At 43.4% G+C, this 18,052-nt stretch overlaps 1 protein-coding gene across 1 annotated transcript in view; it reads right to left on the reverse strand.

The window, feature by feature from the left end:
• Positions 1-117: 117 nt before the first annotated feature.
• The window catches only part of LOC110530999 (potassium/sodium hyperpolarization-activated cyclic nucleotide-gated channel 2-like), a 98,233-nt gene continuing 80,298 nt past the window's right edge, over positions 118-18,052 (reverse strand). Inside the window, exons 5-9 of the mRNA XM_036986365.1 lie at positions 8,993-9,139; positions 7,933-8,173; positions 7,463-7,627; positions 6,214-6,486; positions 118-6,108 (exon numbers count right to left, since the gene is read on the reverse strand). Of these exons, the coding sequence (XP_036842260.1) occupies positions 5,405-6,108; positions 6,214-6,486; positions 7,463-7,627; positions 7,933-8,173; positions 8,993-9,139 (1,530 nt within the window). The 3' untranslated portion in view covers positions 118-5,404. The remainder of the gene's footprint in view (positions 6,109-6,213; positions 6,487-7,462; positions 7,628-7,932; positions 8,174-8,992; positions 9,140-18,052) is intronic.

The following is an 18,052-nucleotide window of genomic DNA, read 5'->3' on the forward strand; positions in this document are numbered from 1 at the left end:
AGATAACGTGACCACCCCCAACAGTTGAAAAACACTTTAAGTGAAGTGTGAATAAAAAAGTGTTCAGGTATAGCCAGAATATGAACACACGAATCAATGAAGGGACATGACTGCCAATGCGCTCATCTTTTTATTGCACAACAATGACTCATTTTGTTAGGAACGCTTTAACAACATTTCCACCAACCGACAGACCAGCTTATTGAGAGAGACCAGAGCCTGGCTCTGAGTTCTGGACCAGCTGAGAGAGAGAGAGTGTAGGACAGCCGTATACCCTGTCCCAAAGCCACCTTTAGGTCCTACCCCTATTGCACGTATGTTCATCTGAAAGGATTGGGTAGGTGGAAGTATTGTGGTGGAAGTTCCAGCAAGCCTATCAAAGGAAAGAGTGGAGCTATTACCATATTGAGTACATCTATCCACTCCTTGCAGATAGTCACTATATGTGAAGTACTTAGGAGTAGGGGTTATTGGTCAGTTTGGGGTTGGACAGCTAGATATCAGCTCAGACAGAGTACAGTATGGAGTTCAGTGGAGCGTTACAATACTTGAACCCTTACAGACCCAAACACAAGCTGAACCTGAGGGGCTTTAAGACAACCTCAATGGGGAGCGACAAACATTGAGTGACAACGAGATACATTTATTTAGTTTTTTCATTGCCAGATGAGGATAAACCCACAGTGGCTGGAATATAGAATTCCACTTGAGTTCTGAGAACCTTTGTACTGGAACCACTGTTAGGAAGGCTAGCTGCAGTGATGTAGAATCTCTTTTGTCAAAAGATTCCAAAATAAACTGCTTTTTCAGATGGCAGCTCTCAGATTGCAATTGTGTCTGTTTCTGCTTGAATGGGCCTGAAGATCTAGCTTGGTGTTCTCAAGTGGGACCAACAATGTAGAAGGAAAGGCACAGGTACACACACGCACACACGCACGCACGCACACACGCACACACACACAAACACACACACTATACAGAGAGTCCTAAAGCAGAGAGAAGGCTTAGATAAGCAGGCTACAGTAGCTACAACACTAAGATATAATAATTGTCAGACTTGTTGACATTTTAAATAATTGTAGTTGGTTACACAGAAATGTCTACATTTGAAGGTCCCACAAGGAATTATCAACCAAACATCCCCTCTAGGTCAGAAGCAAATACATTGGTTAGTCAAACAGACAGATATGAGAAACAGGAATCAAGCTTGGTCCTGCTGCTGCTCCCCTGGTCTTCAGATGAACAGTTTTGGGGTGTCCATTTTCATTTGAATGATTCTTGATTTGAGTTCAGTTGTCCACAAACACTGTTTGTTGTCTGAGGTGATATCTAGACTGCGTAAACTCCACGAAAAAGCTTGTTTTGAGTTCACCCTCTCATTGTAGAAAATGTTGGGATTACACCAGATTGTGGTACAAACACGACAATGTGCCCCCATAACTCTGTGTATGTCACACATACAGTAGATGAGTAGAGTACAGAGCGCATGGTGTTTGAAGGCTCAAACCAACAAAAATGTGTAATTTTGTGTTTCCCAAACCAGGGAAATTGATATATACTGACATTGTCATTTTAATTCAGCAGTACTAATCTTTAGCTAACATTTGTACATATATTGCAAGTTGAAAATAAAAACACATATTTGCATTTCTACAAGCATGTACATACCACAAAAATAGACTATGTGGAAACTAGATATACAAGGCACAAGGTACAGTATATGCTGTCCTTGTGCATTAGGGCAAACTGTAAACAAAAACAACAACAAAACAAACAAAAAATACTTATCGAAACAGAAACAGAAAATACACTGATATGCTAAGACATCAACACTAAGGTTTTCAGTACCCTTAATATCTTTCAGATCTGGTACGGCAAGAAGTTGAGATTTTAAACTGAGATAACCGTCTCTCAATAATCGTTGGTTGGTTGCAAGCATATGTGGGGAATCTCACTTGCATTCCATTGCAAGTCTCTTTTTCACAGAGAACAAAAGCAACAGTAAATGAACAGTGAGACTTTACTCGAATACGCCATCTTAAAACCTGCATAACACTGTCTTATACATAACAGATGCAAGGGACTCAAGAACATTCACTGAGGTGTCATTCGTTGATCAAGAGTCATGCTGGGTGCATGGGAACTCTTGCACAGAAACAGAGATGATATTGTCTGAACATAGCAATTTTTTCTCTGCCCTTCTTTTTTTCACTGCAGGTGGACAATCATTAAAATCTTTACAAATAATATCAGCACAGTCCTTGTAGCAGCTTAGTAGGGCAAACTCGGGTATTAGCACATACAAGGAATAGGTAAGAGGACCAATTGATTGCAATGACACAGCATTGAAGCGCACAACTGGAGTTCACTCATTTGGACTTAACTCCTTCATAATTGTATAGGCATTTTGCCATGCACTTTTCCCATTGGAGAAAACAAGCAGTCATTATAGTAATATGTTGGGGACTATGATCTGACTTAAAATATGTGACAGTTAAAAATGATAGGCTCAAAGCATTAGATTTTGATATGTGGCTCAGAATATAAGTGATAAACTTGTCTATAATAATAATTGCTATCAAGTGATCCAGAACTTATGTGAAATTGAGGTCAAATCAATAGTGAACCAATAAGGGATCAATAAAACCATACAGATGTACAGTAACTGTAGCTAGGTCAAATCAATAGTGAACCAATAAGGGATCAATGAAAGCATACAGATGTGGGATCTTAATTTGACCCTGCTTCTCACAGCAGGAAAATAATCCTTCAGCAACACAAAAATGTAATTATTATGTGTATTATAATTAATGGATTTTTTTGTAGGTGTTTTTCGTTAGGGAAAATTGTCTGAAATTTTAAAGTGGAAATTACAAACTTTAGAAGTATTTTTAAACCTTGAATACACTACAATTTGCATTTCCTGTTGCCCAGGAATATTATCTGCGACAACAGTGGGATCAAATTAAGATAGCAGATCTGTATATCTTTCCGGAAAGGTGGTAAACCTGAGTGAAATGTCCATCATCATGAAAGTTCAAAGCTTCAAAAAAAAGTCAGAAATGGTACGACGACTCAGCTGCCAATTTTCTCCCAGATTTTCCCCAAAGACATTATTAGATTAACCAGATGTGACCGTTGTAAAAGACTGAAGCAGTGATTTCCCCTTTGCATTAAAAGGTCATAATGTGACACAATGTGCTTAATGTTGAGCTCAATTTTGCTGTGTTGCTGTTTTGCTTCTCAGTGACAAACTGAAAATGGTTTCAACTCTCTGTCCTACATCCAATCATTTAAAAAAGTGTATTGTCTTGTCATAGAACAGAGAATGGGGTAACACACAGTTTACATAAAGAACACACCCAGACCAGAGAAGCAATAAACCTAAGAAACATAGCACAAACATTCAGCGACACAATCTCCCTTCGCATCGTCACCCAGAATAATTTCGGTCCTTGTATTTACATGGCAGTTTATTTCTGATTAGCTGTCTTCCCCCTCATATGGCATACATTCAGCAAGAGAAGGCTTTGAAGTACACCGGGATTAGAATCATTCGAATATTTAGAATCAATGTCACAACCCGCCACAACCATGAATTTTGAAAACTAAATAGGATTGTTGAAGAATAAATAATTTTCGTACAGACATTCTTAGAGTTTGAGATTCGAAGGAGCTGTATCACATACTACACCAAAAACACACAGGTGAAGACATACTTTCCTCCTCTGCCCCACAACATTTCCCATTGGCATGCATTCTGTCAATTACTTAGTCTTTCTTTACAACATACAATATTACTTTAAATGGACTTTAAAGTGACAGTTTGGGGGAGTTGATTTCCATAACTCCATTCCGGAATCCTCAGGTGACCATGAACCAGTTTGAAACCAGTTTGCCTCATTTGATCCACAAAATAATTACATCCACTCACTTCCTCTGATATTTTTGGTTAAGATAACAACGTGGTCACTGGATTACAATAACACAACATGTGAAGCCACGGCAGCTGCTGGATTTTTTAAGGTTTCACAGTAAAAATAAAGAAATTAGTTACCTGTACAGCATATGTCTATACATTTTATATATATATTTAAATATATAGGCGGGGTAAAAGTATTGCAGAATTATATTGCATGTATTAATCAATAAACCTGGACGAAAACAAGCAAGTATACAGTATGGGTTGTTTGCGATGGTTCTTTTTGATAAAGCTCAGATGATTTACCACCATTTTTGCCTCCAGGGTCACAATCAGTATATTTCTGCTGACATGACAAGTGGATATCTTTCCAGACACATTTAGTTGGGCAGAGAAGCTGGGAAATATTGCCTGTGCCATTGCCAGCAAATCCAACCAACCAGGCCTGAAAACACAGTGTAAAGATATGAGTACACAAGTCAGCTCTCTTGGAAAAACAGAATGGAACCAAAAACATTCATACCAACTCACGCACACACACACACACACACACACACACACACACACACACACACACACACACACACACACACACACACACACACACACACACACACACACACACACACACACACACACACACACACACACACACACACACACAACACACAACACAGACACACACAAACCAAATATATGGCTTCTAAACTTGGAATCAAGGCAGTTGAATAAATGGCATTTTCTTCTATATTTCTTTTTTAGTTGATACAGACACAACCAAACTTTGTGTTTAAGCTCAACTTTGGTTTGGAGTAATTACAATGAAGATATTACCTTTCCGTATTTTTTTTTTTAAAACTATTTTAACTATTTACACATCGATGTAAGATCGACCAGCGGTCTAAAACACTACCTTCACTACTATTTTAAACAATATGAAGAGCAATGTATTTATTTTGCTACAACAGCGTTTACAGAAAAAAGGACACCTAAAAACACATTCTGAAAGCGTAAAATGTCATCATTGTCATTTGATTCAAGTCCCTGATTTTGCGTTTTTAAGTCCAGCTCCTGCTAGATTGCATTGTATGGATTCTACACAGTATGCAACAGTTACATTAATGATGTTGTTTCTCAATATCTTTACAATAAAGACAGCAATATAGGTGTTTGGAAGCAGAGTGTAAGGGGTGATACTAAGACTACAGGTGCTGGCATAGTAGAATAGTCCAGTCCCACCTTTGTTAAACTAGTGTAATTGTTTCGACTCTCCAAGTCACACGAGCCAAAGAGTTCCTCTTTCCTCTTTGTTGACTCCGACCGACACACAGGACATTCAGGTAGAATGACTGACGGTGTGGCCCCATATGAAGCCAGCCAGGTCAGTAAGGAAGCCGACCAGTCAGGTCATCCAGACAGAGATAAACAGACGTTTAGATTCACCCATGTGAAGAAGGCCTCTCTCCTGCAGCTCTCATAGGGTCACAAGTTGGAAGACAGCCGGTTCCGGGCTGAGTCTAACTCCGGTATGCTAACGATCGAATCCTTCTTAGGAGCTCCAGGGGCCGGGAGCCCCGACCCAGCCGCCGCTGCAGCCGCCCCCATCCCGGGTGCTCCTCCTGGGGGAGGAGTGGAGGCGAAGGCCACCCGCTGTGGAACTCCCGCGGGTCTCCCCCCAACCTGGACCCCAACCCCAGAGGGCCCAGGCTGGCTGGGGTGAGTGGGCTGAGGGGGGCCGATGGAGGTGGAGGAGGCATGGGTGGATGGTTGGGTAGATTGGGGAGGGCTGGGGCCGGCAGGAGGGGTTCCATCCTGAGGGAGGGAGAGCTGGGAGGCGGAGAGGACACGGGCATCTTGGCTAAGGGTGCCTGAGTGGAGCGAGTGGGTGCTTTTGTGTGAGGAGGGCCTCTGGATGGTGTGCGTGGGGCTGGGAACGTGGTGCTGCACCAGGGACAGCTGAGACCCAGACGGCCCCGCTCCCCCCATGTACTGGAATGTCCGTCCTGGATGCGCCAGAGGGCTCTGGACTGGTGGGCTGGAAATAGCCGACCCAAACACTCCTGTTGCATGAGCCATCTGTGGTGGCTGGGACTGGAGAGGAGATGCGGAAACAGGGCTCTGTGACAGGCTATGGACCACCTGGAACCTCCGCAACATACGGGGGGACTGCAGCGTCCCTGACCCTGACCCAGACGCTGACCCTGGCCCTATCGGACCTGGCCCCATCCCCATCCCCATCGGCCCCATCCCCGGCATCCCCATTCCCCCCATCGGCCCCATCCCCATTCCCCCCATCGGCCCCATCCCCTGGGGGCAGAAGCTCATGGCCACAGCCTGCTGGAGGCTGGCGAGGGCCCCGACCCCGGATGGGCCTGCGGGGGAGAACATGCCCCCAGGGACGGAGGATGTCATGGACATGGTGCGGGGCCTCTGGAGGTCCACCAGCTTGACCATCTCACGGTCGTACTTAACAATCTCCTGGATCATCTCATTCTCATGGTTGTTGAAGACGCCGGAGTTGAGGTCGTGCTGCACTTTGTGCATCAGAATGGAGTTCTTCTTGCCTGTGATGGAGTGAGGAGGAGGATAAAAGTAGAACTTGATGAGGATGAGGTAGAGGAAGAGGAGAACAAGGGAGGAGGAGGAACACTGAAGGTATTTTCTATCCTTCAAACTAGGTATATTGTTTTTGCAAGAAGCAAAAGAAGCAGTGTCACTTCATCAAGGAAAAGAGTCACCCATTTTGAATGTTATATCATTTTTATGCATCCCTGAGCGATGTTCCATCGATTCCGGTGTCATTTAATGTTTTTGTGTGTTCCTGAGCTATTGTCGTTTAAGCAGGCAGAAATACAGCCGGTATGACAAGTTTTGCATTATATAATGAATATCGCACATAGATAACTAAATAACATTCAAAATGGGTGAGTCTTTCCTTTGTCCTGTTTAGAGCATGCTGAAGCAACCCCATAACTCAGGTCAATGCTCGGGCTAGAGTTATCTTTCATAGATAAGTTTGCATCTGCTATTTCTAAGAGGGAGTCTAACATAAAAGGTCAAATAAAGATGTGTTTATGTGATAGCAATACATAATAATAGGGTAAGATGTGAAGATGAATTCTCAATAAAGACAGTGTCACGGCCGAAGTCTGGTTTTATCCTCTACTCCCCTGTGAAAATAACAGGTGCAACCACTTGATACATCTGGCCCAGTCACTATTGATTGGACCACTGCTGTGTCTGGCAAACAGTGGGGAATGCAGCATCTGTGGAACCACCTGGCTACCACTAGCGCGGAAAACTACTATCACACAGGTAGTTTATTGTTCTCTTTCTAGGAAGAGAAGCAGTACAACTAGGGCCCTATTTGACTACTTTAAAATGCATCCTTCTTTCTTAGTTCCCTTGGGAAGTAATCACTGATCTAACACAAATGGATTGTTGAAAGTTCACGGATCTACTACTGTCAGTTCAGTGATTACTCTAAGGCAGGGAGTGAGGAAGCTGCATTAGTACAGGGCCCAGAGCTCTCTTCAGTACCTATGCGGTCCAGTCGGTCAATGGCCACGGTCTCAAAGGCCCGTCTCATCATGGGATACTCTTCCAGCACCTCATTAAAGTTGTCCACAGACAGGGAGTAGAGACGGCAGTACGTCTCCGCTCTGACGCTGGCCGTACGCCGACCCCGCGTCAGCAAACAGATCTCTGATAGAGGGAGACAGGGTCAGGAAACACAGAGATAGAGCAAAATGTCTCAGAGATACAATATATTCATGTTCTATTTCATTATCTGTAAAATATACCATAGAAACCACCCATTATCTGTTCCACTACCAGTTGTTTGGGATTGTGGTACACTTCCAATAAAGTTGTGCTAGTTTTCACACATGAAAACCCACAAAGCAGTGGGTATTCTGCTCCAGAATACTCCAGTGATCTCATTATGTCTAAATATTAATTGTTCACTGAATGAAATGAAAGTCTGTGTGTATTGTGGTTCAGGCCCATACCTCCAAAGTAGGAGCCATCAGAGAGCTTCATTCCCAGGGTTCCCTTGGTGATAACGTTACAGACTCCGTGCTGGATAAAGTACATCTTCTTGCCAATGGTGCCCTCTCTGATAATGTAATCACGAGGTTGGAAGACCTCAAAGCGGAGCATGATCAGCATGGCTGTCACAAAGTTGGGCTCTGCGTTGGCGAACAGCGGCATGGACGCCACCAGCTTACGGCAGTTGAAATTGACAATTTCCTGATGATTGGATAGACAAAGTTTGTTAGTAAAATATTTCAAAAACGCTATATCCACCAATTATTCACATTGATGTTTTTTCTTTAGAAATGATTGCTTATGGGTACATTCATGTGTGTGTCAAATATTACTGTTCTCAGATTTTTTATTAATAAGATATTCGATGTGTATGAAAATGTTTTATACCATTGGTTAGCTGGAATGGAATGTTTGTATATTTGACCTGTGTATGAATGCACTTATAGTAAGTCTCTCTGGATGAGAGCATCTGCTAAATGACTAAAATGTTAAATGTTACACATACAGGTCTCACATTATGGTATTTATAATATCGTTGTAACATTTCTATATTTCTTCGTTCATTTCTTAGAATTTGGGGGATTTGTATGTATTGTTTAGTAATGACAGGTATTATTTCAGTGTTGGAGCTAGAAATATAAGCATATATAAATGTTTTATATTGATGTCATACATTTAGCATTTGACTGTGTAAAACCTAGCAGTACTACTTCTTTTTCTGAGAGTGAGTATAGCATTTTGCAACAAAAAAAACAAACAAACAAAAAAAACATGATTATATGTCTCTCTGAAATAAAACCATCAAGTGATGGATTCTAAACAAATACATGTCTGTCATTAAACCATGCCATGATTAGATAGAGAAAAAAACACACAAATCTCTTTCATTATTTCTTTCAACAATAAAAGCTAATTTCCCAGCATTTCGTTTTGGAAGGAAATAGTTGAAACGTTTTTAAATGGTTGTGTGTGTTTGTGTGTTCATGGCGTGCCTGTTTAGGTAGGAACTCAGAGACCCACCTCTCTGAGTGGTTCGTTCAGTTCCTCTAGGATGCTGTCTTCATCAAACATCTTCCCCTGGTACCGGTGCTCATAATAGTCATGGATTTTCTGTCGGAAGTCGGATGGCAGCTTGTGGAAGGACATGTACTGCTCCACTTGTTTGTACTGTAGAGAGAAATAAAGTCAATGTGCTATCTAGAACCAGAAAGGGTTCTATCTAGAACCAAAAATGGTTATTCGGTTATCCTTATAGGAGAACCCTTTGAAGGACCCTTTTTGGTACCAGGTAGAACCATTTTGAGTTCCAAGTAGAACACATTCCACAGAGGGTTCTACATAGAACCCAAAATAGTTCTACCTGGAACCAAAAAGGGTTCTACTTCGAACCAAAAAGGGTTGTCCTATGGGGACAGCTGATTAACTATTTGTATCTAAGAGTGTAGAGCTTAAACTGACTCTATGGAGTGGTTCAACCATTCCATCATGAAAAAAAGGGAGACCCATTACTAGCGATTTTTAGTCTAGGACTAAGTCTACTCTGTCTGGGAAATCAGCTCCGAAAGCTATGCATTACTAAATCAATGGAATGTATCAGGTGGTGTATAACTGGCATGGTGTTTGATCCCAACCCTCCTCAGGATGCCAGTCTGCCAGTCAGGAAGACATAGATGTGGTTGTAAAGCTGTTGAGCTGTGGGAGATTGAGAGATTCCTCTGTGCACTTTTATGTCAGCATTCGTGCAGTTCAGCCCACGTCAAACAGGGAAGCTGTCTCGTAAACATGTCACTCCACACAGCACTCATAAAGCCTTCACAAACATAACACAGGCCTGGGTCTTAACTGGCCCTGACACGTCAAAACCCACACACATACAGACAGACAGACAGACAGACAGACAGACAGACAGGCAGACAGACAGACAGACAGACAGACAGACAGACAGACAGACAGACAGACAGACAGACAGACAGACAGACAGACAGACAGACAGACAGCTGAATTAACTGTTTTCCTTCCCTTCTTTCTCAAACCATTAAACATTTACAAAAACAGAATCTCTCATAATTTCAGAGAAAATAGTATAAACTATGCAAATCTAGAATGTGAACACTTACAAACACCTTACTGATTGTAATATATAATAATATATGCCATTTAGCAGATGCTTTTATCCTAAATGACTTACAGTCATGACTGCATACATTTAACATATGGGTGGTCCAGGGAATCAAACCCACTACCCTGGGGTTACAAGCACCATGCTATACCAACTAAGCTACATACTAAGGTCTAGTAATAGAGTGTTAATAACTGCCTTATTCATGATTTACTACTAGACAGGAGCACCATACAGGTTTACCATACCCCATTTGACCCTCCGCTTTCATCTCTGCCACATCCACCAAGAAGAAGCCATATAATTCTAACAAGCTCGGTTGAATAATTCAAAGGCAAAATAAGGAAGTGAAGTCTCCCATGGGTGATGAAAGCTTTGCTTCCCTAACTTATGCTGTTACATAATGAGATGCTGCGTCAGTGCTGCTGCTCTCGGACAGGCAGGCTGAACTGAAGCTGTGGTGGCATAGGTGGGTGTTGCTGACGTAGTGTGTGGGTGTGTGGGTGTTGCTGACGTAGAAACAGCCAAGGACCTGCTGGTGATGCTGATAGGCTAACCATCATAACAACTGGACCTGCTGGTGATGCTGATAGGCTAACCATCATAACAACTGAACCTGCTGGTGATGCTGATAGGCTAACCATCATAACAACTGGACCTGCTGGTGATGCTGATAGGCTAACCATCATAACAACTGGACCTGCTGGTGATGCTGATAGGCTAACCATCATAACAACAGAACCTGCTGGTGATGCTGATAGGCTAACCATCATAACAACTGGACCTGCTGGTGATGCTGATAGGCTAACCATCATAACAACTGGACCTGCTGGTGATGCTGATAGGCTAACCATCATAACAACTGGACCTGCTGGTGATGCTGATAGGCTAACCATCATAACAACTGGACCTGCTGGTGATGCTGATAGGCTAACCATCATAACAACTGGACCTGCTGGTGATGCTGATAGGCTAACCATCATAACAACTGGACCTGCTGGTGATGCTGATAGGCTAACCATCATAACAACTGGACCTGCTGGTGATGCTGATAGGCTAACCATCATAACAACTGGACCTGCTGGTGATGCTGATAGGCTAACCATCATAACAACTGAACCTGCTGGTGATGCTGATAGGCTAACCATCATAACAACTGGACCTGCTGGTGATGCTGATAGGCTAACCATCATAACAACTGGACCTGCTGGTGATGCTGATAGGCTAACCATCATAACAACTGGACCTGCTGGGGATGCTGATAGGCTAACCATCATAACAACTGGAACTGCTGGTGATGCTGATAGGCTAACCATCATAACAACTGGACCTGCTGGTGATGCTGATAGGCTAACCATCATAACAACTGGACCTGCTGGTGATGCTGATAGGCTAACCATCATAACAACTGGACCTGCTGGTGATGCTGATAGGCGTACCATCATAACAACTGGACCTGCTGGTGATGCTGATAGGCTAACCATCATAACAACTGGACCTGCTGGTGATGCTGATAGGCTAACCATCATAACAACTGGACCTGCTGGTGATGCTGATAGGCTAACCATCATAACAACTGAACCTGCTGGTGATGCTGATAGGCTAACCATCATAACAACTGAACTTGCTGGTGATGCTGATAGGCTAACCATCATAACAACTGGACCTGGTGGTGATGCTGATAGGCTAACCATCATAACAACTGAACCTGCTGGTGATGCTGATAGGCTAACCATCATAACAACTGGACCTGCTGGTGATGCTGATAGGCTAACCATCATAACAACAGAACCTGCTGGTGATGCTGATAGGCTAACCATCATAACAACTGAACCTGCTGGTGATGCTGATAGGCTAACCATCATAACAACAGGACCTGCTGGTGATGCTGATAGGCTAACCATCATAACAACTGAACCTGCTGGTGATGCTGATAGGCTAACCATCATAACAACAGGACCTGCTGGTGATGCTGATAGGCTAACCATCATAACAACTGGACCTGCTGGTGATGTTGATAGGCTAACCATCATAACAACTGAACCTGCTGGTGATGCTGATAGGCTAACCATCATAACAACAGAACCTGCTGGTGATGCTGATAGGCTAACCATCATAACAACAGAACCTGCTGGTGATGCTGATAGGCTAACCATCATAACAACTGAACCTGCTGGTGATGCTGATAGGCTAACCATCATAACAACTGAACCTGCTGGTGATGCTGATAGGCTAACCATCATAACAACTGAACCTGCTGGTGATGCTGATAGGCTAACCATCATAACAACTGGACCTGTTGGTGATGCTGATAGGCTAACCATCATAACAACTGAACCTGCTGGTGATGCTGATAGGCTAACCATCATAACAACAGAACCTGCTGGTGATGCTGATAGGCTAACCATCATAACAACTGGACCTGCTGGTGATGCTGATAGGCTAACCATCATAACAACTGGACCTGCTGGTGATGCTGATAGGCTAACCATCATAACAACTGAACCTGCTGGTGATGCTGATAGGCTAACCATCATAACAACTGGACCTGCTGGTGATGCTGATAGGCTAACCATCATAACAACTGGACCTGCTGGTGATGCTGATAGGCTAACCATCATAACAACAGAACCTGCTGGTGATGCTGATAGGCTAACCATCATAACAACTGGACCTGCTGGTGATGCTGATAGGCTAACCATCATAACAACTGGACCTGCTGGTGATGCTGATAGGCTAACCATCATAACAACTGGACCTGCTGGTGATGCTGATAGGCTAACCATCATAACAACTGGACCTGCTGGTGATGCTGATAGGCGTACCATCATAACAACTGGACCTGCTGGTGATGCTGATAGGCTAACCATCATAACAACTGGACCTGCTGGTGATGCTGATAGGCTAACCATCATAACAACTGGACCTGCTGGTGATGCTGATAGGCTAACCATCATAACAACTGGACCTGCTGGTGATGCTGATAGGCTAACCATCATAACAACTGAACCTGCTGGTGATGCTGATAGGCTAACCATCATAACAACTGGACCTGCTGGTGATGCTGATAGGCTAACCATCATAACAACTGGACCTGCTGGTGATGCTGATAGGCTAACCATCATAACAACTGGACCTGCTGGGGATGCTGATAGGCTAACCATCATAACAACTGGACCTGCTGGTGATGCTGATAGGCTAACCATCATAACAACAGAACCTGCTGGTGATGCTGATAGGCTAACCATCATAACAACTGGACCTGTTGGTGATGCTGATAGGCTAACCATCATAACAACTGAACCTGCTGGTGATGCTGATAGGCTAACCATCATAACAACTGGACCTGCTGGTGATGCTGATAGGCTAACCATCATAACAACTGAACCTGCTGGTGATGCTGATAGGCTAACCATCATAACAACTGGACCTGCTGGTGATGCTGATAGGCTAACCATCATAACAACTGGACCTGGTGGTGATGCTGATAGGCTAACCATCATAACAACTGAACCTGCTGGTGATGCTGATAGGCTAACCATCATAACAACTGGACCTGCTGGTGATGCTGATAGGCTAACCATCATAACAACTGGACCTGCTGGTGATGCTGATAGGCTAACCATCATAACAACTGAACCTGCTGGTGATGCTGATAGGCTAACCATCATAACAACTGAACCTGCTGGTGATGCTGATAGGCTAACCATCATAACAACTGAACCTGCTGGTGATGCTGATAGGCTAACCATCCTAACAACTGAACCTGCTGGTGATGCTGATAGGCTAACCATCATAACAACTGAACCTGCTGGTGATGCTGATAGGCTAACCATCATAACAACTGGACCTGCTGGTGATGCTGATAGGCTAACCATCATAACAACTGAACCTGCTGGTGATGCTGATAGGCTAACCATCATAACAACTGAACCTGCTGGTGATGCTGATAGGCTAACCATCATAACAACTGAACCTGCTGGTGATGCTGATAGGCTAACCATCATAACAACTGAACCTGCTGGTGATGCTGATAGGCTAACCATCATAACAACTGAACCTGCTGGTGATGCTGATAGGCTAACCATCATAACAACTGAACCTGCTGGTGATGCTGATAGGCTAACCATCATAACAACTGGACCTGCTGGTGATGCTGATAGGCTAACCATCATAACAACTGAGCCTGCTGGTGATGCTGATAGGCTAACCATCATAACAACTGAACCTGCTGGTGATGCTGATAGGCTAACCATCATAACAACTGAACCTGCTGGTGATGCTGATAGGCTAACCATCATAACAACTGGACCTGGTGAGGATGGATCAGTCATTGCCTGTGTCTGAAATAGTACCCTTTGCCTATTTAGTGCACTACTTTTGACCAGGGCTCATAGGGCTTTGGTCAGAAGTAGTGCACTATATGGGGAATAGGTTGCCATTTTTGACACAGCCACTGTTCCCATTGTGGTGAGACCATAGAAAAGAAATAAGTAGAATGGAGTAGTTGTAACATAGAAACCAGTATTTCTATTATTTACAGGATTTCTATGGTACCACCTCATGTACAGATTATACAAATAAAACATGATGTTCAGTTGATCAACTTGAATAGTGGTATCCCAGAGCTAAACATGTGAATTCCAATGAGTATTTGAAGTGGATAATGGTACTGTAATACCCACACCTACTGCTACTCCCAGTTTGAGCATCAACCATATCCCTCTTTGCCTTCTCTGATTGGTGGGTGATGTAGAGGTCATGGGTCAAACCTATCCCCAGGGATTTAGACTCTTAAGTACAGGAGAATGAAGCAACAAAACACTATCTGTTTGGCTGCTGATTGGCTTAAATAGCTGCGGTTTAATGACCTGCTTTTGAAAAACATGTCCAGGTGCCAGATGGATTTTTACAACCTGACAGCTCTCCGATGTTTTTGAGAAATGAGAGAAAAGGTTAGCCAATGAGCCACAGCGCTCGGAGGGGGACTGACAAACATCCAAAGAGGGTCAAAATGACACCCATTTTCTGTGTCACTTTGATTGGTCCATATGCTGCAGCTAAACAGTGTGAGAGATGTAGCCTAAACATTGGCATTCATGGATTTCTGTTTAGCACTTGGTGGTGGAATAGTTCTCCATTCACTATTGACTGCATGATGGACAATGTTCTATCACTTTTACTTCTACCCAGGGGCCTACAATGGGGTACAAACCGTGTCTGACACTATTTATCCCTTACAGTTAAACACAAAAATAGTAAAAATCCAATGAAAGTAAATGGAAATAGATATGTCATAGCGATTATCAATTCATCACTCATGATGTTGAAGCTGAACACAACCCCCCGGTCTGCTCCAGTGACACAAGTGACATCAGTGACACTTATACGTCTCTGCAGCATCTATCTTTAAAGCTGTTTCATCTCAACCCCCCCATGGACTCCCCTTTTCCCTCTCCTCTCTACCCTTTCCTCTCCCCTCAGTCCTCGCTCCTCACCATGAGGAATTCTAATTTGGGTTCAGTGCGGACAGCATTTTCAGATATATAATTAATTCACTGCATTCCGGCCTAAATCACTTCATTATAATACATAGCACATCTAGCAGTGAGTGAGAGGCTGATGACAGCCAAGTCAAAGCCTGTCTCCCTGTCTCCCATCCCGCCAGAGAAGATGTGAGCAGAGGTAAAACAACATCAAAGTCACTACTGCTGTGTTAATTGGATTTCTACGGAATCAGAAACACACTGAGAGTGACTCTGAGAGAGCTAATGTCCACGGGATGTTGGCCTGTGCAAGTCTTACATTTTGTTTTACATTTTCCTCCATTGAATGTCTGAATACGTTTACGTATATCTATGAGCTACCGTCTTTAAAAAAGATTTGGCTGTCCTCATAGGATAACCATTTCTGGTTTCAGGTAGAACTATTTTGGGTACCATGTAGAACCCTCTTTGGAAAGGGTTCTACAGGGAACCCAAAAGGTTTTTACTTGGAACCCAAAAGGGTTCTTCAAAGGGTTCTCCTATGAGGACAGCTGAAGAACCCTTTTAGGTTCTAGATAGCACCTTTTTTTTCTAAAAGTGTACATACTGATATTTAAACCTCTATATACAGTAAGAACTAATGGTGGTCACAGTAGATCTTAACTCAGTCTGAGTAATGGAGGTGGTCAGAGACTTGATTTGTGTCTGAGAGAAGACAGCCCACATAAAAAAAGACTACAGTTTAGAATCCTATAATAAACTGTAGTAAACTGTAGAATACTACACTGAGTGTACAAAACATTAGCAACATCTTCCTAATATTTAGTTGCACCCACTTTTGCCCTCAGAACAGGATCGATTCGTCAGGACATGGACCACAAGGTGTCAAAAGCGTTCCACAGGGATGCTGGTCCATGTTGACTCCAATGCTTCCAACAGTTGTATCAAGTTGGCTGGATGTCCTTTGGGTGGTGGACCATTCTTGATACATATAGGAAACTGTTTAGTGTGAAAAACCCAGCAGCGTTGCAGTTCTTGACACACTCAAACCAGTGCACCTGGCACCTACTGCCATAACCCGTTCAAAGGCACTTAAATATTTTGTCTTGTCCATTCACGCTCTGAATGGCACACATACACAAGCCATGTTTCAATTGTTTAAAGGCTTAAAATTCCTTCTTTAACCTGTCTCCTCCCCTTCATCTACACTGATTCAAGTGGATTTAACAAGTGACATCAATAAGGGATCCTAGTTTTCACCTGGTCAGTCTATGTCATGGAACTAGCAGGCCTTCTTAATGTTTTGTACACTCACTGTAGTATCCATTGACCCTGTGTAGTACTTAAATCAAATGTGTGTGTGTGTGTGTGTAGGTAAGAAAATAAATAAAACAACAGTAAAAAGACATTTGAAAATAAGAGTAGCAAGGCTATATACAGACACCTGTTAGTCAGGCTTATTGAGGTAGTACGTACCTTGATAAAGTGACTATGCATATATGATAAACAGAGAGTAGCAGAAGCGTAAAAAGAGGGGTTGGCGGGTGGTGGGACACAATGCAGATAGCCCGGTTAGCCAATGTGCGGGAGCACTAGTTGGACGGGCCAATTTAGGTAGTATGTACATGAATGTATAGTTAAAGTGACTATGCAAATAAGATAAAGAGAGAGTAGCAGCAGCATTAAAGGGGGGTTGGGGAGGCACACAATGCAAATAGTCTGGATAACCATTTGATTACCTGTTCAGGAGTCTTATGGCTTGGGGGTAAAAACTGTTGAGAAGCCTTTTTGTCCTAGACTTGGCACTCCGGTAGCGCTTGCCATGCGGTAGTAGAGAGAACAGTCTATGACTGGGGTGGCTGGGGTCTTTGATAATTGTTAGGGCCATCCTCTGACACCGCCTGGTGTAGAGGTCCTAGATGGCAGGCAGCTTTTCCCCAGTGATGTACTGGGCCATGCGCACTACCCTCTGTAGTGCCTTGCGGTCGGAGGCCGAGCAATTGCCGTACCAGGCAGTGATGCAACTGTATGGGATGCTCTCGATGTTGCAGCTGTAGAACCTTTTGAGGATCTCAGGACCCATGCCAAATCTTTTTAGTTTCCTGAGGGGGAATAGGCTTTGTCGTGCCCTCTTCACGACTGTCTTGGTGTGTTTGGACCAATCTAGTTTGTTGTTGGAGGAATTGTCGGTGAAGCTCTCAACCTGCTCCTCTACAGCCCCGTCGATGAGAATGGGGACGTGCTCGGTTCTCCTTTTCCTGTAGTCAACAATCATCTCCTTAGTCTTGGTTACGTTGAGGGATAGGTTGTTAATTCTGGCACCACCCGGCCAGGTCTCTGACCTACTCCCTATAGGCTGTCTCGTCATTGTCGGTGATCAGGCCTACCACTGTTGTGTCGTCAGCAAACTTAATGATGGCGTTGGAGTCGTGCCTGGCCATGCAGTCGTAGGTGAACAGGGAGTACAGGAGGGGA

This window comes from Oncorhynchus mykiss, chromosome 8, assembly GCF_013265735.2.
Source record: "Oncorhynchus mykiss isolate Arlee chromosome 8, USDA_OmykA_1.1, whole genome shotgun sequence".
Lineage (NCBI taxonomy): Eukaryota > Metazoa > Chordata > Actinopteri > Salmoniformes > Salmonidae > Oncorhynchus > Oncorhynchus mykiss.